We start from the raw sequence: 20169 nt of genomic DNA on the forward strand, positions 1-20169 counted from the left end.
TATTTATGGAATAATCAGTGGGGGTCAAAGTTTTACGTTACAAAATCAGAAAATCAAAAAACATTGAGTCAACATTTACAAAGAAACAAATTCGCTTTAGTTTCAACAGTTTGGAGTAAATTTATTGAAAATAGCCAAAATTGCTTCAAACCAGGAGCTTATATTACGGTGGATGAGCAACTCTTTCCAACGAAGGCCAGATTCATACAATATATGCCAAACAAACCTCATAAATTTGGCATAAAATTTTGGCTGGCATCTGTCGTTGGAACTAAATATGTAATAAGTGGCTTTCCTTATTTAGGAAAGGATGAGGCTCAAAATTCATCAACTCCGCTAAGCGAATATGTTGTACAGAAACTTGTAGAACCATAACAACGGACAGTTTCTTTACCAGCTTGCTTCTGGCGTTGAAATTATTATCTAAAAATACTTCATTGCTTGGAACAATACGTGCAAACAGAAATAAAGATAGTACGGTTCGTTTCTCAACATTGCTGTACGAATCAAATGGATGTACACTTACGGTTTGTAAGAGTAAACCGAATAAGAAAGTACTTGTACCAAGTACAAAACACAAACGCGTAAAAATTGACAAAACTAGCAAGAAATTACTAAAAACTGTCTTTTTATAGTAACACAAAATTTGGTGTCGATATCACTGACCAAATCGCACAAAAATATACTGTAAAATCAAGTTCCAGAAGGTGACCACTTCAAGTTTATTTCAATGTTTTAGATTTAGCTAGAATAAATTGCTGGATATTGTATAAAAACGCAACAGGTGAAAATATATCAAGGAAAGACTTTTTGTTTCGCCTAGCTGAAGAACTTGCTTCTAAATATCAGACTTCGAGGGAAAAACCACGAGAAGCTGATATACCAAGTTCAAGTGGCACCGCTCCTGTACGTAAATAGTGTCAAGTAGGATATTGCAAAAAAAGTGTATGTGAAAAGTGCACACAGAGCAAAATCAGCATATGTAAAAATTGTGATCAATGAACTATAAACAATTAAGCGTTTGATTAATTGATGAAGTCAATAAATCTATTTATGTATTACAATTGATATTACTAATCTTTTTTTGTCATTTTTTAAAAGTAAATGAAGACTGAAAACCCCACTAATAGTATACTTAAACAGCTGGTAAATCTAGTGTTAAACTCCCTATGTAGCTTTCCTTAGTCAAAAAAGTCGAGAGGAATTCTTAAAAAATCCTATTTCAAAAAATAACGTTCAAAGCCTACGGTAAGTCTGGACCAATACTGATTCTGAGGAACCACTCGAGAATTGATAACTAGGTTGCTGAAATAATGTCGGACGTTTGCAAGCAAAAACCTAGGATTTTCTTGCGAAAAGACACCATTAGGAATGTTTAAAATTTTGTATAATACAAATGGCAATTCGAAAGACGCGCTAAGGATAGGTGCACACGTTGGAACGCAAGTTGCCACACTAGAGCCTCGTGTTTTCACGATTCGATCGACACAGTGTGTTTTCTCATCGACAAACTCTTTCGAAACCAAATGAAATCTGTGACGTATTGCGATAACAATGGACTTACCGATTATTTAACCAACGACATGCGACATATCGAGTGCTCCACGCTCCTGTGCGGCCCAGAAAACTTTCACTAGCAAACAATTGGCAGCGACAACTGAAACGATACTACGGCTAAACGAAGAAAGCTACAAAGAGAACGATACTAACCGGCCGAAGGACCGCGAGCAACTGGCTAGTGGCCGCGACCCCACCACGCGGACCGTCGTCGAGGACGCCACAAATGTAAACATCGCTACAGCTGATCATTCTGACGTACACTACCCTCCAAAAGTTTCGAAACAGCCACACCGTTCAATAAAAATTGATCCTCCGTTAATAAATTGAAAGTAATTTACTTTTGAAAGTCTATTTGTAGAAGTATACAGGGTGTTCGGCCACCACTGGGAAAAATTTTAATGGGAGATTCTGGAGGCCAAAATAAGATAAAATTCAAGAATATCAATATGTTGATTGAGGCTTCGTTTAAAAGTTACTAACGTTTAAAGTTCCGCGTGTACTGAATTTTTTTCTATAAAGTGGGTAGGATTTCGGGAGTATATCTATCGACCAAAAATGTTTGTAATTGACCACTGTAATTAAATATAATTTTTTTAGTATGATTTGAAATTTTTTAATTTTGTCGAAAAATTTCACATCTTCATGAATTTTTTTCTCGAAAGTGGGTAGGAATTCGAGGATATGTCTAATGACCAAAAATTATTGTAACTGACCCCTAAAACCGAAAATAATTTTTCTAAAAGGATTTGAAATTTTTTAATTTTGTCGAAAAATTTCACATCTTCATGAATTTTTTTCTTGAAAGTGAGTAGGAATTTGAAGATATGTCTAATAACCAAAAATTATTGTAACTGACCCCTAAAACCGAAAATAATTTTTCTAAAAGGATTTGAAATTTTTTAATTTTGTCGAAAAATTTCACATCTCCATGAATTTTTTTCTCGAAAGTGAGTAGGAATTCGAGGATATGTCTAATGACCAAAAATTATTGTAACTGACCCCTAAAACCGAAAATAATTTTTCTAAAAGGATTTGAAATTTTTTAATTTTGTCGAAAAATTTCACATCTTCATGAATTTTTTTCTTGAAAGTAAGTAGGAATTTGAAGATATGTCTAATAACCAAAAATTATTGTAACTGACCCCTAAAACCGAAAATAATTTTTCTAAAAGGATTTGAAATTTTTTAATTTTGTCGAAAAATTTCACATCTCCATGAATTTTTTTCTCGAAAGTGGGTAGGAATTCGAGGATATGTCTAATGACCAAAAATTATTGTAACTGACCCCTAAAACCGAAAATAATTTTTCTAAAAGGATTTGTAATTTTTTTTTTCGTCGAAAAAATTCAGCATCCACCCCCTGTCGATTTCTCTTAAAACTTTGTCCTTCATTTTTAATAAATTTGTTTGACGCTCTACAGAAAAGTTGATTAATACTTTTTTATAGGTACCCATAGGATCTGCTTCAGAAAAAAATTTCGATAAGATACCATTACCATTGTAGAAGCTATGGCCGTTTGAAAATTGGACCAGTTTTTAGAAGTTTTTTGTCACTTTACGGTGGCAAAGAACAACTTTTTCAATATTGTTAGAATTTCTACATATTCTCCATTAAAATACGCGTTGTTGGCATTTTTAAAAATTAAAATCCTCCAATCCATTCAAAAGTTATGACATTTTAAAGATTCGCATAAAACTTCAGGGAAGTATTTCTAGCCGCAGCATTAGATTTTCGGTAAAGAATTTTTTTCTCAAAAATAGGTAGGATTTCGAGGATGTATCTAATGACTAAAACGATTGTAATTGACCCCCGCAACCGAAGATAATTTTTCTAGAACGATTTGAAATTTTTTAATTTTGTCGAAAAATTTCACATCTTGAATTTTTTCCTCGAAAATGGTGAGGAATTCAGAAATATGTCTATTCACTAAAAAAGATTATAATTGACTCCTGTAATTAAATATAATTTTTTTATAATATTTTGAAATTTTTTAATTTCGTCGACAAAATTTGTCCACTTACCCAATTTTTTTCTCAAAAATGATTAGGTTTTCGGAGGTATGTCTAGTCACCAAAAGTGCTTGTAATTGACCCGTGTAACTATATATAATTTTTTCAGTAGGATTTGAAATTTTTTAATTTCGTCTCAAAATTTCAGTACCTACACAAATTTTTTTCTCGAAAATGGGTAGGAATTTAGGGGTATGTGTATTCACCAAAAATGATTGTAATTGAACCCTGCAACAGAAAATAATTTTTTCAGAACGATTTGTAATTTTTTTTTTCGTCGAAAAAATTCAGCATCTACCCCCTGTCGATTTTTCTTAAAAATTTGATTTTCATTTTTAGTAACTTAGTTTGACGCTCTTCAGAAAAGTTGTTTAATACTTTTTTGTAGGTACCCATAGGCTCTGCTTCAGAAAAAAATTTCAATAAGATACCTTTACTATTGTAGAAGCTATGGCCGTTTGAAAATTAGACTAGTATTATGTGGTTTTTCTATCTTTACGGTGTCAAGGAACAACTTTTCAATATTGTTAGAATTTTTAAATATTCCAGACTAAAATACGCGACGTTTGTCTTTTTGAATATTAAAATCGTCCAATCCGTTCAGAAGTTATGACATTTTAAAGATTCGCATTCCGGGAATTTCTGACCTCACCATTAGATTTTCAGTATAGAATTTTTTTCTCGAAAGTACGTAGTATTTTGGGGTACGTCTATTCACCAAAAATGCTTGCAATTGATCCCTGTAATTAAATACAATTTTTTTATTATGATTTGAAATTTTTTAATTTCTTCTCAAAATTTCAGTACCTACTCGAATTTTTTTCTCGAAAGTGGATAGGATTTCAGGGGTATGTCTATTCACCAAAAATGCTTGCAATTAACCCCTGTAATTAAATATAATTTTTTTTTATGATTTGAAATTTTTTAATTTCTTCTAAAAATTTCAGTAGTTACTCGAATTTTTTTCTCGAAAGTGGATAGGAATTCAGGGGTATGTGTATTCACCAAAAATGCTTGCAATTGACCCCTGTAATTAAATATAATTTTTTTATTATGATTTGAAATTTTTAAATTACATCTAAAAATTTCAGTAGTTACTCGAATTTTTTTCTCGAAAGTGGGTAGGATTTCAGGGGTATGTCTATTCACCAAAAATGCTTGCAATTGACCCCTGTAATTAAATATAATTTTTTTATTATGATTTGAAATTTTTAAATTACATCTAAAAATTTCAGTAGTTACTCAAATTTTTTTCTCGAAAGTGCGTAGAATTTTAGGGTTCCGTCTATTCACTAAAAATGCTTGCAATTGACCCCTGTAATTAAATATAATTTTTTTATTATGATTTGAAATTTTTAAATTACATCTAAAAATTGCAGTAGTTACTCGAATTTTTTTCTCGAAAGTGGGTAGGATTTCAGGGGTATGTCTATTCACCAAAAATGCTTGCAATTGACCCCTGTAATTAAATATAATTTTTTTATTATGATTTGAAATTTTTTAATTTCTGCTAAAAATTTCAATAGTTACTCGAATTTTTTTCTCGAAAGTGGATAGGAATTCAGGGGTATGTGTATTCACCAAAAATGCTTGCAATTGACCCCTGTAATTAAATATAATTTTTTTATTATGATTTGAAATTTTTAAATTACATCTAAAAATTTCAGTAGTTACTCGAATTTTTTTCTCGAAAGTGGGTAGGATTTCGAGGACATGTCTAATAACCAAAAATGATTGTAATTAACCCCCGCAATCGCAAGTAATTTTTTCAGAATGATTTGAAATTTTTGAATTTAATTTTTTAATAACTTTTTAACGAAGCCTCAGTCAAGAAATTTATATTCTTATTTTGGCCTCTAGAATCTCCCATTAAAATTTTCCCCAGGGGTGGCAGAACACCCTGTATAAATAAATAAATCTTTATGAATAATGTTACTATACAATTATTATCATGGATACAAGTATCATGCAAGTATTTCTATGTATTTTGCAGTAAAACATTAAATATTAAAAGTGGAGTTACAAACGTAAAGTAGAACAACTATGAATCTAACAAATTCAGTCCTGATCTGACCCGCCTACCAATAATTCTAACAGTTTTTCAACTACTCTACAATTTTTTTCACCTTTTTCTATCTCTCAAGAGTTACGTTTCACCGTTTTTTTACGTTTCAAAAGTAACGATTGACCTTTCTCTTAAGTCACCAGTTTTAGTTAACTCTTTGCAGCACAGGATTTCAAACAATAAAATAAACCCATATTGCATAGAAATTTTATTGCTTCTTAAATTAAACAAAACTGGTATACTTTTATCAATAAAAGTATCACATAGTGTAAAAACAAAAAACATAAAAAAAGATTGTCGCAACAAATCTTACGCTTGCAACAATTGGTGAACCTGTATTAACATGTTGAATGTTGCCAACACAATACATTTGTAACATTTGTCGAAGATATTACCAACTGCTTTACGTAAATAAGACGAAATATAAACATATGCGCGCGCATGCAGCCATTGCAATATAAAAATGTCCCAACATGCATTACGGTGGGGCACTTTTAATCCCAGCGTGCCCCAAAGAGTAAAGAGGAAGCTCTTGAAAGGGTATTTCTCTCTCAAATCTCACAGAACCCTGTTGAGATGACCGTATATCCCACTTCATCTCAATGACCATGACCATGATCGTGATCGTGACCCAAATGCATCGGTCTCGACTCCCTGCAAATATGGTTGAAGTCGATAAATGTACCGATTTCCTAAACTTCTGAATAACAATTTAATTCCAAACGAAATCTTTACGAAAATTTAAGAGACAAAAATTGCAATAGCGATTTGAAATAATTATTTCTCCTGCAATAATTATTCTATTTTTACACTTTATTATCTAACATTTTCAACTAGTTTAATAAATAAAAATACATATTCTACTTGGTGTAGTTATCATGCTGCATGCAACAATAAAACACAGCATATTTCTATATACAGTGTTAATTATTTATCCATGCTTAGTAATATCAAAGAAAACTGGTAATCGTTTCTATAATATTAAATTCAGAAGATGTTAGGATCACGAAACGTTTACTTTAATTTCTCTCGCATTTTAAATACATTCAAAATCTTATTTCTACTCCACATTAATGACATGATTTATTATTTAAATTATAAAATGCATAGGGAATGTAAATATGATAATAAATTATATTATTCCTTGTAAAAAAATGTTTGAACGTTGATTTAATATCCCGTGGCTTTGGTAATGGTTATTTCATTTTATGTTTCTTTTTTAAATACCAGGACCAAATGTTTTAAATAAAAAATTCTACTAAAGATAATGTCATCTAATGACAATCAGAATTCACTGTCAGCTTTCCACAACTATTCACATTTTCTTTAAGTGGTGCGATACTCATGGTCCATATCACCGGTGAATCTGTATGAATAGTTATTTTAGAAGAAGTGTAAGTATTCGAAGAACTCACCAAACCCCCAAACCGCATAGTCGCATTGTCTGAAACAAGAAATATTTTATTGTCGTGTAACATTTTTCAGACACTATTCAATGACATTTAACATACGACATTAAAACAATTAACGTACTCAAATTCCACTTCAAACCAGTTGTTGTAATGGAATTAGTAGGCTCGCCAATTGGAAATAGTCCACACGAACTACTATTTTGCACCAAAGTGTTAGGAATATTTATAGTATGAAAACCTCGTTTCAAAAGCCACGTTAACGAATTATTTGCAATTTGTATAATCTATAGTAAATAGAACACAGGCAGTGGAATAAAGCATTATCAAACGATACGAATACTAAGCATGGTACAATTACCTGTACGTCTTTGATATACTGATCACTTTTATATAGCGTATTAATATTTGCAAGGATATGATCGCATCGTCCTGAAGTTTCTACAAACACATATATTGCCTTTAACTGCAAACAATAATGTTCCCGTTATCGTATGCAACCTGTACAAAAAGATTTCACGAAATCTCCTATATTACCTTCAGGTTTGCCTTCTTGTTCAATTGTCCTATCTCGATCAAGGCTTTCGTGTAATCCGTAAGATTCTGATCAGGTGTCTCGACGACCATCGAACCCATGGATTTCATCTGTTCAAGAACTGCCGGAGAACAACTGTCCATATCGCCGGTGATTAAATCTGGCACATATTCGCTATACTTTTTATTCAACAGGTCGATACCTTGTTTTTCTAAATAATGTATCCACCTGAGCGTTCCACCATTGACGGTGGCGTTGATCTGAGCTTAATATTAAATATATTACCAGTAACTATTCGGCGCAAACCAGAAACAGAATTTTCTTATTTCACATTCTAGTACAACTTTTCTAATCAAACTTCTGTGTTTAAATTCTCTGTTTATTAATTTTGTATTATAATTTTATTATCGTGAAAGAAATAGTTTGGGATCAAGTTAAGAAGTTGAAATATGAGAAACATACCTTTTTCCCAGATATTAAATAAAATATCACGTTTCCATAAAAGAGGACGATTCAGTATAATCACAGCATATTTGTAGTGCGTGGGAGGATTTAATACATTAATGGGATCCCAAACTGTTTTATTCGAATCTGTATCAGATTGCATAATCGGAATTTTTTTTAATTTTCTTGAAACTGGAAATATTCAAAGGATTAGGTTATGAAGCATAACCTCCAAGCGTAGAATTGAAACCTAAGAGTATCAACAAAACTTTTACATTCTTAAAATCTCATAAAATTGTAATAAAATACACGAATAAAGTTGGATTTTAACATTCGCTATTTTTATTTCAAGCCTTACGCAATAATTGTCGTACTTTGTTCCCGGCAAAGTTCAGTTTCGAAATGGTAGTTTTCAAAACGTACATAATTCTTAAAATAATGACAATGGTATATTCCTAGGAAACGACTCGTTCACCGATCGGGGTGAGTTATACGTAATTCGATTCGTACATTATTTCAGTACATTATTGATATGCATTTCATTATCTGTGGAAATTCGTTATTTTTTTATAAACTTGTAACGTTACAGTAAAAAAGTAAGGTTAAGTATATTTCGATGGGTTCATAGGTGGAAACAAGTGACTATCGTTACTGTGTACAAATGCTAATTTGTTAACCATTTATTGAATGAAATTTCTGCTATTTCTGCTAATATTTCATTGAATAAATCACCATTTTACTATTAGGTACATTTACTAAATACATAATGGTTCAGATATCCAATGAAGTTGCTCTTCTTGAAAATATAAAATATTGATAGTATTATCTATATCTATACTATTATATAAAGAGAGAGCAGATTTTTATGTTCGCGCAAAACTCAAGACCTATTGAACCGATCTTCATCAAATTTTGATGCGTTATTCCTGCATACTCTAGGACGGGCATAGACTATGTAGCATGTCTCAGAAGCGCGTTGTTAACATATAATTTATATGCAAATATTTCATGTGTACGACTGTTTGGCCGACCACGTGACCTCTGTATACGACAGTCTACTTGCGCACGCATGCGCATATTCGGCCCGCGCGATACCTCGTCCGTAGCAGTACCGCCATGTTACCGCCAGGTGGCGAAGCTTCTCGAGCGCTTTCTTGTATGTTATAAAAAAGATTAAAAAATGTGTGGCACGCCTTCAAGTGGTTTCAATTTAATTCGTGTAAGCATCAGTAACGAGATCTTAAAAATTGATGCTGTGATTAATTTTCAAATGGCCTCTGTAATATTTTCTACAACAAAATGTTGATTCGTCAGTCTCTATCTACTCTACTCTAATCCTCCAATTGCTGCGCAGTATTTCTATTTAATTTTAGTTATATAATATTACGACATTGCTCATAATTATATATTAGCATATATGTTAATTTTAAAACATCTGTAGCTGAGTTTGTTTTTAGAAAACCACGTTCTTTGCTTTGCAAATATCTTTATATTACAATGGCTTTTAAAAAATACATACATACATACATTTACTAAATACATAATGGCTCAGGTATCCAATGAAGTTACTCTTCTTGAAAATATAAAATATCGATAATATTATATGTTACAAAAATGATTAAAAAATGTGTGGCACGCCTCCAAGTGGTTTCAATTTAATTCGTGTAAGCATCAGTAACGAGATCTTAAAAATTGATGCTGTGATTAATTTTCAAATGGCCTCTGTAATATTTTCTACAACAAAATGTTGATTCGTCAGTCTCTATCTACTCTACTCTACTCTTCCAATTGCTGCGCAGTATTTCTATTTAATTTTAGTTATATAATATTACGACATTGCTCATAATTATATATTAGCATATATGTTAATTTTAAAACATCTGTAGCTGAGTTTGTTTTTAGAAAACCACGTTCTTTGCTTTGCAAATATCTTTATATTACAACGTTTTTTTACGTTTAGTTGGATTGATAGATCCTGGAATAGTTATCCTGCATTGCCAATTTTCATATATCATTTTCATAACATTTCCACATTGCAGATAGTATAAGAAACAGGAGAAAAGCAGAAATTGTTTCAGTAATCATTTGTTTCAACTGTTATTTCTGATTTTCTTCTGTTTCTTGTACTTTGTGAATTCTGTTCAACTGTGCTATAAAAATGAGCGAATTAGTAGTTCCAGAAGTATGGACCTTATTTAAATTACACGAATTTTGTAAAAATAAAGAAGCCTTATTTAAATTTTTGCAAGACAAAAAGTTAATTGCCAAAAATCTTAATTGTCCACAGTGTGGAAATACAATGAAATTGGTAAATGAAAATTGGCACTGTGGAAGAACAATTCCAGCATCTGTCAATGCTGGCAAAAGAAAGCGAATTTGTGATATAAAAATTTCTGTAAAACGTGGAACATGGTTTTCAAAAACAAAACTTTCCTATGAAATAGTATTAAAATTAACATACATGCTAGTCCATAATTTTGAACAGTACCATATAATACGAGAATTAGAATTGAACAAAAATACCGTTTCTCAATGGAATTATTTTATGAAACAAGTGATGGCTGATTGGCTGCAAAATTCGTGAGATACTTGACGGACTAGAAAAAGTAGTAAAGATAGATGAATCAAAATTTGGCCGAAGAAAATATCACAGAGGTCATCGTGTGGAGGGACAGTGGGTTTTCGGAGGAGTAGAAAGGGAAAGTGGGAAAGTATTCCTCGTCCCTGTCGAAAGTAGGGACACAGAGTCCCTTCTTTCTATAATTAAACAATGGGTGTTGCTTGGGACGACAATCATATCAGATCGTTGGAAAGCTTATAATATTTTAGAAGAAGAAGGCTATAAACACCTCACCGTAAACCACAGTTTACATTTTAAAGATCCAGAAACAGGCGCTCATACAAACACAATTGAAACTACATGGAAGCATAGTAAACATGTTTTGCCTGAATATTGTAGGTTAGTATTTGCAATTTCACACGTTTTTTAATATTTTTTGTAACATATAATACCATAAGTATTTTCTATTTTCAGCAAAAAAGATAATTTCATTGGGTACTTAAGCCAGTACGTATTTGATAAATCTTCCAAGCAAGGAAAGAATGATTTATTTAATCAATTCTTAAAAGAAATTTCAGAAATTTGATTTGATTCTGTAAAAAATCAAAATATACCAGACTTAGATAATAATGAAATTTAATAATAAAAACAAGTTAAACCAACGTACTGCTTACAATAGTAATTTATTATATTGTGACACTGTCAGAGGGGGGAGGCATTTTTTACTGTTGCTGCATGTACTGTCTACTGTACTGTCTGAGTAGGGCTAGGTTATATGGGTGGGTTTTAATACTGTCCACCTGGCCGACTCGTGGAAGTTCTATGCCTAAAAAAATGATTTTTATGCATACACGTTCTACAAATTCCCATTTGACAATGTAGCATTATCAAATTAGATCAATCATTTATAATTTGTAACATGAACATGGCAACGGTAGTCACTTGTTTCTATCTGTGAACCTGTAAAAAAAAATGTACTTAACCTTACTTTTTTACTGTAACTTTACGACAAGTTTATAAAAAAATAACGAATTTCCGCAGATGATGAAATGCATATCAATAATGTAGTGAATTAGACGAATCGAAGGACGTATAACTCACCCCGATCGGTGAACCATCCGTTTGCTAGGAATGTTTCGATTTTCTTCTCACTCGCTCTCGCTAGATGTCCTTTTCTTCGGTTGTCGACAACGACCGTCGGCAAGAGATAAAAGCGACTACGAAGGTTAACGATTTCGGTGTGTAAAATATTTTAAATATTTAATATGTACGTTTTAACATCATTAGCTTGCTAATACAGTTGATTAGTATTTATTAGAATTAAGTTTTATAATATTGTTGCGTATTAAGATATTAATTACAAACAAAACGGAATTACAGTCAGTCACAAAAGCTTCGTAAATCCCCTAAAATGGTCGTTCTGAAGAAGATAAACAATTTCATATAATGTCATTATATTTAATGCAATATGTACAGTATTACTAATTAACCTCTATAAAAATGTATTATTTTATAATTAAATTTATAATTAAATTATTTTTATAAGGTAGTAAATTTAACAAATCTAGTAAATTTTTGAAACGTAATACTCGGGCTTCCCCGATAATATTTTGTTTACGTTGCCATGACGTAATTCAGTTGAAAGGTGTCTAACAATCATTTAACGACAATGAGTGCTTCTAAAAGAGAAACAAGTGCTGAAATGCGGGAATTAATTGGACCGTTTATTTCGAAAGTGGTGCAAGTCCATTTACTTTTGTTTCGAGAAAATTGAATGTTAGCAGATCTGACAATCAAAAAATATAGGTTAGTTACGTGAAGTCTGGGAATGTTTGTACTAATTTATCAATATGTAATTTGATTATATAAATTTCTTTTAGGCGAATTTAATTAAAATAACGTACAATTTCCAGGCTGCAAATGGACTTACGTCACTTTCATAATTAGTCAATTATAAATATTTAATTTTAATTTTGAAATAACAAATAACACTTAAAATATATCTCATATTAATCCAATTTTGTTTGTAAATAATAACAAGAAATAAAGTAGGATTACCATTTTTTATTTTGAACGTTAATTTTATTTATATATCGTTAAACTTAACACTAGGTATTATTCATTATTTATGCTTTTCATGTGGTAGCGTTTTGAAATATTCATGATGCGCAGAAGGTATATAAGGTAATAGCTGCTGCGTATCCTTATATTTTTCATATGTATTGGCTTGGTATCGTGATACAAAGGCGCCAGGGCAATTTTTTCAAATTAATGTCTTCCCCGACATGTAGGTGATAAATTTAGAGTCTTAAATTCTGTGTCCTCCGTCGATGTTTTATATAAAATAGTATACGGTGCAGTTTTGCAAAATCTCATCCAACATATTTGCAACCAATTTACTTTTCCTCCATTAGTGTTTCTTCTTATCTGTTTTTTGATTGCGTTTTGTAGATTTTTTGTTGAAAATTCATTTCGTGTAAAATAAATTTATTATGTCATCTACGTTGGTTTATAACGCCATAATAATCCTGTGGTGTGTACAGGAAATTCTTTTTTCTACGATACCAAAATCTGCATCGTTTGGAAGATACGAATGTCCAGAGAGTAAAGATTTATGATCAATTACCTCAATGTTATTTTCTAAAGATTGAACAACCCTCAACCACATCAACGCCATTTGTAAATTTCGATTTTGCCCAGTACACATATCGCTATATGCAATAACATAAATATGGAAATTGGACTTACACCACTTTCGTAATCAATAGCTACGTAATTTCTTTTACCGGAAAATTTTAAATTGAACAAAACATTAGCATTTCTTAAGATATTAAATACTAACTAGTTATAAACAGAAATTTTACACTAAATTAAGCATAAATCACGTCGTATCTCATTTTTTTTAACAAAGGACTTACACCACTTTCAAAATAAACGGTCCAATTGTTAAATTGTATAAGCAGAAGAAATCTCTACGTGAAATTGCTAACATTGCAGGCAGAAAATATTCTACTATTCAGTACATAATAAAGAAATTCAAAATAACTGATAAATATAAAAATAAAACACGTAGTGACCGTTCTAAAATCCTGAGTAATAGAGATGTTAGATTTCTACTGCAAATTATTCGCCAAGAAGCAGAAGTGAAACATGATTTTAGGAAAACAGTACACCCTGAAAATATTCGAAGAATTTTGAGTGGATGGAAGAGGCAAAATATCGAGGAAAAGTGGCACAGCATTTGTAATCAAACGATCATTATAGGGGGTGTACGAAGACTGGTGACTGACTGTACGTGTGAAAAGTATGACCAATGATTTAAATTAAACAGATCACAAAATATTGACGTTGTATTTTTCAATTATTTGTTACAAAACCAGTTACCTGCGGAGTATATTGGAAAACCATTTTAGATTTACGGAAAGATATTGTTTTTTGAAACGTTATGTCGTTTAAAACTTGGATTTGGAAGAACGTTCCTGGTATTACTGGCCGATGCAATGATATAATTTATTCTCGTTCAATATTACCACGAGGCCAGGACATTCTTGTATATTTTGGGGGCGATGTGCAGGTATACAGCAATATTAGGATAGCAACTATAAAAATCTATTTATTAAACTGCATGATCTATAGTTAATCATTTTGTAGGATATTCAAGAAAATATGGAACAACACAAAGATAGTAAAAAATATACAGAATGGAGTTTAGAAAACACTGCCCGTATACTTGCAACAAATTTTCCTGATAAGCATGTACTTGTCGTTCGACCATCCAGGTAAAGTTTATACAAAACTACTAAGATAATGAAACTAATCATTTTCAACATTGTTTCAGAATATACGTAACACGAAGTGCCATGTACAGTTGTTTTGATAATTTTGTACCATCGAATGAATATGGCGTACCATCTTTTACTTTTAAACACAATGCTTTAAAGCATTTGCAAGAATTAATAAAATCTTCCTTAGAACATTTTAAAACGAGCAATATAGTCGAGGTACAATAATATTTGTTGCACGCAAATTACACTATTTAAAACTGTGAATCATGATTTTTAATTAAATCTATTTTGATTCCTAGAACTCTGCTCAGTTTAGTATGGAGAAAGTAAACTTATCGTTAATGGGTTTCAGTAAAGGATGCGTTGTATTGAACCAATTACTTCACGAGTTTCATTATTACCAAAATAAATCAGAGCCCGATACAGAAATTAATAACTTTATAAAACTTGTCAAAAGTATGTGGTGGCTAGATGGTGGCCATGCAGGTTCTAAGGATACGTGGATCACAGAAAAATCAATATTGGAATCTTTTACGAAATTAAGTAATCAAATTAACAATTTTTCTTTTCTAGCAACTTTTTGTATTAATGTTAATATTAATGTATTATTGCAGAAATAGATGTTCATGTACACGTTACACCATATCAAGTTCGAGATTCGCATCGCCCATGGATTCGCGAAGAGGAAAATCGATTTTGCAGTACTTTACAAAACATGGGAATACCTGTAAAACGAACTTTGCATTTTGCTGATAAACCGAGAAGTCTAACACTGCATTTTAATATCCTCAAGGTCATTGGAAATCACACACAATAATACCGTGATACTCGATTCTAATAAATACTAAGCAATTATATTAGAAAGGTAATGGTATTAAAATATATACATATATCAAATATTTAAAATATTATTGTGGTATATATACCAAATTATATTTTCAGTAAAGAATTTTTTTCTCGGAAGTGCGTAAGATTTCGAGGATATATCTAATGAACAAAAGTGATTGTAATTAACCCCCTCAATCAAAAATAATTTTTCCAGAACGATTTGGAATTTTTTTTTCGCAGAAAAATATCAGCATCTACTCCATGTTGATTTTTCTTAAAAATTCGTCATTCATTTTTAATAAATTTGTTTGACGTCCTACAGAAAAGTTGTTTAATACTTTTTTGTAGGTATCCATGAGCTCCATTTCCATAATAAATTTCATTGAGACACATTCACTATTATAGAAGTTATGGACGTTTGAAGATTGGCCCATTTTTATGGAGTTTTTCTCACTTCACGGTGTTAAGGACAACTTTTCGAATATTCTTGGAATTACTATATATGTTTCACTAAAATACGCATTGTTTTCCTTTTGAAACATTAAAATCCTCCAACCCATTCAGAAGTTATGATATTTTAAACATTTGCATGATACTTCGAGGAAGCATTTCTGGCTTGAAATCATATTTTCAGTAAAGAATTTTTGTTCGAAAGAGCGTAGAATTTGGAGGATATGCGTCTTCACCAAAAATGATTGTGATTGACCTCTGCAAAAGTAATTTTTCCAGAACGATTTGAAATTTGTTAATTTTGTTGAATAATTTAGGCACCCTTTGCTCATGCTCATGTACACGTTACACCATATCAAGTTCAAGATTTGCATCGCAACTTTGCATTTTGCTGATAAATCGAGAAGTCTAACGCTGCATTTTAATATCCTCAAGGTCATTGGAAATCACACACAATAATACCATGACACTCGATTCTAATAAATACTAAGCAATTGTATTAGAAAGGTAATGATATTAAAATATATACATATATCAAACATTTAAAATATTATTGCTGTATATATAACTTTTTACATTACTTAGGAGGTCTTGTTTATTTTAATTCTGTTCCATAATATTATACCTTAATGTAAAAATATTAATTTCACGTAACAGATTAACATATTACATGAAAAATGTAATCTGTAAATACATTTTAGAGAACATACGTATGATATGTCGGTTACGCAGCGTTCCTACGCAGCTTGTTGTAATAACTTCTTTACAAAATAAGTAACGTTCACTTAATTACGTTTAGGAAATTCAATTTAAAACATCATTCATATATTATAAAACTTTATATACAACGTAACGTTATTTGTATAGTATGATTTATAGAAAACAGGGATGTTCGTATGAAATAAATACTTTATGTTGGATAGTCGATACGTTCAAAATGTATTGTACTAGCACTTATTTTGACACTTGGTGTGGTAGTAAATTATGTTCCCTGATTCTAGAAAAAGTTGTTTGCAATTAATACGAATCATTTGAAAAGGTGCATACCATTATTTACCATTATTCAAGTGAGACAATTTGACTTCCGCCCACTCGTCGGACCCGTCGCAACAGTCGCAGAATCCATCGTTAACTTTGTGAGACGGTATTTTTACTAAAATTTCATCGATATTGTTGACATCGTCCAAAACAAACGTACAACGAAAAATAGGTGATTTAAGTACCTGTAAATTGCGACGATGAGTTCTCACAATTAAAGGTACCGTTGTTGCATGCATTGGTGCCAGGTTCGTCACTGCCATCCACGGTACAGTCACAATAATTGTCATTAATTTTAATAAAGTCTATCTCCGTCTTTGACGCGAAGCAAACAAAATTTCCACGCGCGTTTGGCAGATACTTGGAAATATCCTGGTCGCGCGTACCACGCAACGACACGGTCCGACCATCCTTGTCGCGTAGGTGTTTGGAATGCAACGGTTCGTTCCACTTCGAACCCACTTTGCCAGTCACGATGTAATTGGACGTTCGCACCGAGCCACTAATCAACTTCCCTACGATCGCTTGGTTAAGTTGCTTGAAATAAAATAATTGGTGGACAACGAAAATGACAGCGGCTATGAAAACACAGATCAACGTGTACTTGAACTTTTTCCGAAGAAAACGACGTTTCCAAGAGATTTCGGTTTTCATATTTGCCGGGTAGCGGTCTAATAGTTCGAAACAATCTCTCCCTGCCACGGACTTTTCGCTTTCGACACTTTTTGGAAGCTGCGTTCCCGTATTCCGAGCATTTGTTACGTTTCCCGCGGTATAGATGTAATTCTTTTAATCCGAAGATCGTGTCACATTTTATTTACATACATCGTGTACAATTTATACGGTCTATTTTGAACATAGACGAAGTAGCAAGATGTATCTAACTTGACATAAATTGGCACCTGAAAAATGTTATTAAACCGGGCACTGGTTGAAACTAGTGACGCCAGACGGAGCTGTCGGCGCACCGGGAACCAGTGTCGTCGTATCTGACACCTAACGGAATGGTGGGGATAGCAGGTATATACTACCACAGACGAGGTATATGAGTAGACTTTTCACCTTACGGACTTTCGCGGTCGAATCTGACTGCCATACCGACCTGAAAATTCGGAGGTGATTTTAGCGGCCTCTTCTCATGGATGGCAGTCAGTTGAGAAACTATTCACTGAATTAGTATTAATAGGTAAACAGCTGTAGTGTGAGCGTAAATATATGTGAATTGACTATGGGTGGATTGCAAAGAATAATCGAATATTAATTATCAGACGGCAGACCAGGTGCAGAAATTTTTCACAAACGAGAAAGGTCCAAAAATTATTTTTGGTTGCAGGAGTCAATTACAATCATTTTTGGTCAAGAGACATACCCCCGAAATCCTACCCCCCTTCGAGAAAAAAATTCGTGTAGGTGTGAAATTTTTCGACAAAATTAAAAAATTTTAAATCGTTCTAAAAAAATTATTTTTAGTTACAGGGGTCCATTACAATCGTTTTTGGTCAATAGACATGCCCTCGAAATCCTAACCATTTTCGAGAAAAAAATTCCTCAACGAAAATCTAATTTCTGGCCAGAAATGTCTGCTCGAATTTTCATGCGAATCTTTAAAATGTCGTAATTTCTGAACGGATTGGACGATTTTAATATTTAAAAAAGCAAACTACGCGCATTTTGATGGAGAATATGTACAAATCGCAAAAATATTCGAAAAGTTGGACCCTGACCTCGCAAAATGAGAAAAGCCCCATAAAAATGGTCCAATTTTCAAACAGTCATAACTCCTACAATTGTGGATATATTTCAATTAAACTGTTTTCTGAAGTAGAGCCCATGGGTACCTACAAAAAAATATTAGACAACTTTTCTGTAGGGCGTCAAACAAAATTACTAAAAATGAAAAAGGAATTTTTAAGAAAAGTCGACAGGGTAGGTGCTTAAATTCTTCGACGAAAAAAACAATTTTTAATTAATTCTGAAAAAATTATTTTTAGCTGCAGGGGTCAATTGCAAGCATTTTTGGTCAACGGACATGCCCTCGAAATCCTAACCATTTTCGAGAAAAAAATTCCTCAACGAAAATCTAATTTCTGGCCAGAAATGTTTGCTCGAATTTTCATGCGAATCTTTAAAATGTCGTAATTTCTGAACGGATTGGATGATTTTAATGTTTAAAAAAGCAAACTACGCGTATTTTGATGGAGAATATGTACAAATCGCAAAAATATTCGAAAAGTTGGACCCTGACCTCGCAAAATGAGAAAACCCCCATAAAAATGGTCCAATTTTCAAACAACCACACTCCTACAATTGTGAATATATTTCAATGAAACTTTTTTCTGAAGTAGAGCCCATGGGTACCTACAAAAAAATATTAGACAACTTTTCTGTAGGGCGTCAAACAAAATTACTAAAAATGAAAAAGGAATTTTTAAGAAAAGTCGACAGGGTAGGTGCTTAAATTCTTCGACGAAAAAAAAAATTTTTAATTAATTCTGAAAAAATTATTTTTAGCTGCAGGGGTCAATTGCAAGCATTTTTGGTCAACAGACATACCCCCGAAATCCTACTCAGTTTCGAGAAAAAAATTCCTTACCGAAAATATAATCTGAGGCCAGAAATGTCTGCTCGAATTTTCATGCGAATCTTTAAAATGTCGTAATTTCTGAACGGATTGGATGATTTTAATGTTTAAAAAAGCAAACTACGCGTATTTTGATGTGCAAATCGCAAAAATATTCGAAAAGTTGGACCCTGACCTCGCAAAATGAGAAAAACCCCATAAAAATGGTCCAATTTTCAAACAACCATAACTCCTACAATTGTGAATATATTTCAATGAAACTTTTTTCTGAAGTAGAACCCATGAGTACCTACAAAAAAGTATTAGATAACTTTTCTGTAGGGCGTCAAACAAAATTACTAAAAATGAAAAAGGAATTTTTAAGAAAAATCGACAGGGTAGGTGCTTAAATTCTTCGACGAAAAAAAAAATTTTTAATTAATTCTGAAAAAATTATTTTTAGCTGCAGGGGTCAATTGCAAGCATTTTTGGTCAACAGACATACCCCCGAAATCCTACTCAGTTTCGAGAAAAAAATTCCTCAACGAAAATCTAATTTCTGGCCAGAAATGTCTGCTCGAATTTTCATGCGAATCTTTAAAGCCTCATAACTTCTGAACGGATTGGACGATTTTAATGTTTAAAAAAGCAAACTACGCGCATTTTGATGGAGAATATGTACAAATCGCAAAAATATTCGAAACGTTGGACCCTGACCTCGCAAAATGAGAAAAACCCCATAAAAATGGTCCAATTTTCAAACAGTCATAACTCCTACAATTGTGGATATATGTCAATGAATCTTTTTTCTGAAGTAGAGCCCATGGGTACCTACAAAAAAATATTAGACAACTTTTCTGTAGGGCGTCAAACAAAATTACTAAAAATGAAAAAGGAATTTTTAAGAAAAATCGACATGGAGTAA

At 32.2% G+C, this 20169-nt stretch overlaps 4 protein-coding genes across 17 annotated transcripts in view; 1 reads left to right on the top strand and 3 right to left on the bottom strand.

The window, feature by feature from the left end:
• Vha100-2 (V-type ATPase subunit a family protein Vha100-2) overlaps positions 1–1740 on the bottom strand; it is a 117431-nt gene extending 115691 nt beyond the window's left edge. Inside the window, exon 1 of the mRNA XM_076780782.1 lies at positions 1565–1740. The gene's annotated coding sequence lies outside the window, so the exon portion shown is untranslated. The remainder of the gene's footprint in view (positions 1–1564) is intronic.
• A 4100-nt stretch (positions 1741–5840) lies between these two features.
• LOC143349491 (thiamine pyrophosphokinase 1-like) lies at positions 5841–8478 on the bottom strand. 8 transcript variants are annotated; one of them, XM_076780788.1, is made up of 7 exons: positions 8382–8478; positions 8042–8215; positions 7582–7844; positions 7406–7510; positions 7169–7331; positions 7051–7079; positions 5841–6289 (listed from the first exon to the last, which is right to left on the bottom strand). In XM_076780788.1, the coding sequence occupies exons 1-7, from the start codon at positions 8446–8448 to the stop codon at positions 6230–6232; spliced, it is 861 nt and encodes a 286-aa protein (XP_076636903.1). In that variant the 5' UTR covers positions 8449–8478; the 3' UTR covers positions 5841–6229. The 8 variants fall into 8 exon arrangements, with proteins under 8 accessions (XP_076636903.1, XP_076636909.1, XP_076636910.1 ...); XM_076780794.1 differs by lacking the exon at positions 7169–7331 and having other exon boundaries at positions 7406–7485; XM_076780795.1 differs by lacking the exon at positions 7169–7331.
• A 109-nt stretch (positions 8479–8587) lies between these two features.
• Positions 8588–16189, top strand: LOC143349492 (mitochondrial protein C2orf69 homolog). Of its 7 annotated transcripts, none has more exons than XM_076780796.1 (10): positions 8588–10982; positions 11058–11557; positions 11625–11821; positions 13744–13874; positions 13964–14157; positions 14235–14362; positions 14422–14584; positions 14668–14911; positions 14983–15233; positions 15311–15512. In XM_076780796.1, the coding sequence occupies exons 5-9, from the start codon at positions 14029–14031 to the stop codon at positions 15183–15185; spliced, it is 867 nt and encodes a 288-aa protein (XP_076636911.1). In that variant the 5' UTR covers positions 8588–10982; positions 11058–11557; positions 11625–11821; positions 13744–13874; positions 13964–14028; the 3' UTR covers positions 15186–15233; positions 15311–15512. The 7 variants fall into 7 exon arrangements, with proteins under 7 accessions (XP_076636911.1, XP_076636912.1, XP_076636913.1 ...); XM_076780798.1 differs by lacking the exon at positions 13744–13874 and having other exon boundaries at positions 8591–9747; positions 10531–10982; positions 15311–15508; XM_076780799.1 differs by lacking the exon at positions 13744–13874 and having other exon boundaries at positions 9208–9242; positions 10853–10982; positions 15311–15508.
• Positions 16190–16220: 31 nt separating this feature from the next.
• LOC143349494 (uncharacterized) lies at positions 16221–17638 on the bottom strand. The gene is made up of 3 exons (XM_076780806.1): positions 16870–17638; positions 16704–16799; positions 16221–16643 (listed from the first exon to the last, which is right to left on the bottom strand). The coding sequence occupies exons 1-3, from the start codon at positions 17336–17338 to the stop codon at positions 16594–16596; spliced, it is 615 nt and encodes a 204-aa protein (XP_076636921.1). The 5' UTR covers positions 17339–17638; the 3' UTR covers positions 16221–16593.
• Between the last annotated feature and the right edge of the window lie 2531 nt (positions 17639–20169).

The sequence above is a fragment of the Colletes latitarsis genome, chromosome 13 (assembly GCF_051014445.1).
Source record: "Colletes latitarsis isolate SP2378_abdomen chromosome 13, iyColLati1, whole genome shotgun sequence".
NCBI classification, from domain to species: Eukaryota; Metazoa; Arthropoda; class Insecta; order Hymenoptera; family Colletidae; genus Colletes; species Colletes latitarsis.

What these genes read in the sequence shown, in the direction of transcription:
- LOC143349494 (XM_076780806.1), bottom strand. Translation starts at nt 17,338, where the DNA reads ATGAAAACCGAAATCTCTTGGAAACGTCGTTTTCTTCGGAAAAAGTTC. An exon ending in CTCATCGTCGCAATTTACAG is followed by an intron (nt 16,800 to 16,869) that starts GTACTTAAATCA and finishes ATGAAATTTTAG; the next exon opens with TAAAAATACCGTCTCACAAA. An exon ending in ATTGTCTCACTTGAATAATG is followed by an intron (nt 16,644 to 16,703) that starts GTAAATAATGGT and finishes AACTTTTTCTAG; the next exon opens with AATCAGGGAACATAATTTAC.
- LOC143349491 (XM_076780787.1), bottom strand. Translation starts at nt 8,448, where the DNA reads ATGTACGTTTTGAAAACTACCATTTCGAAACTGAACTTTGCCGGGAAC. An exon ending in ACAAGAAGGCAAACCTGAAG is followed by an intron (nt 7,511 to 7,581) that starts GTAATATAGGAG and finishes TATTGTTTGCAG; the next exon opens with TTAAAGGCAATATATGTGTT. An exon ending in AGTATATCAAAGACGTACAG is followed by an intron (nt 7,332 to 7,405) that starts GTAATTGTACCA and finishes TATTTACTATAG; the next exon opens with ATTATACAAATTGCAAATAA.
- LOC143349492 (XM_076780796.1), top strand. Translation starts at nt 14,029, where the DNA reads ATGTCGTTTAAAACTTGGATTTGGAAGAACGTTCCTGGTATTACTGGC. An exon ending in ATTTTGGGGGCGATGTGCAG is followed by an intron (nt 14,158 to 14,234) that starts GTATACAGCAAT and finishes ATCATTTTGTAG; the next exon opens with GATATTCAAGAAAATATGGA. An exon ending in AAACGAGCAATATAGTCGAG is followed by an intron (nt 14,585 to 14,667) that starts GTACAATAATAT and finishes TTTGATTCCTAG; the next exon opens with AACTCTGCTCAGTTTAGTAT.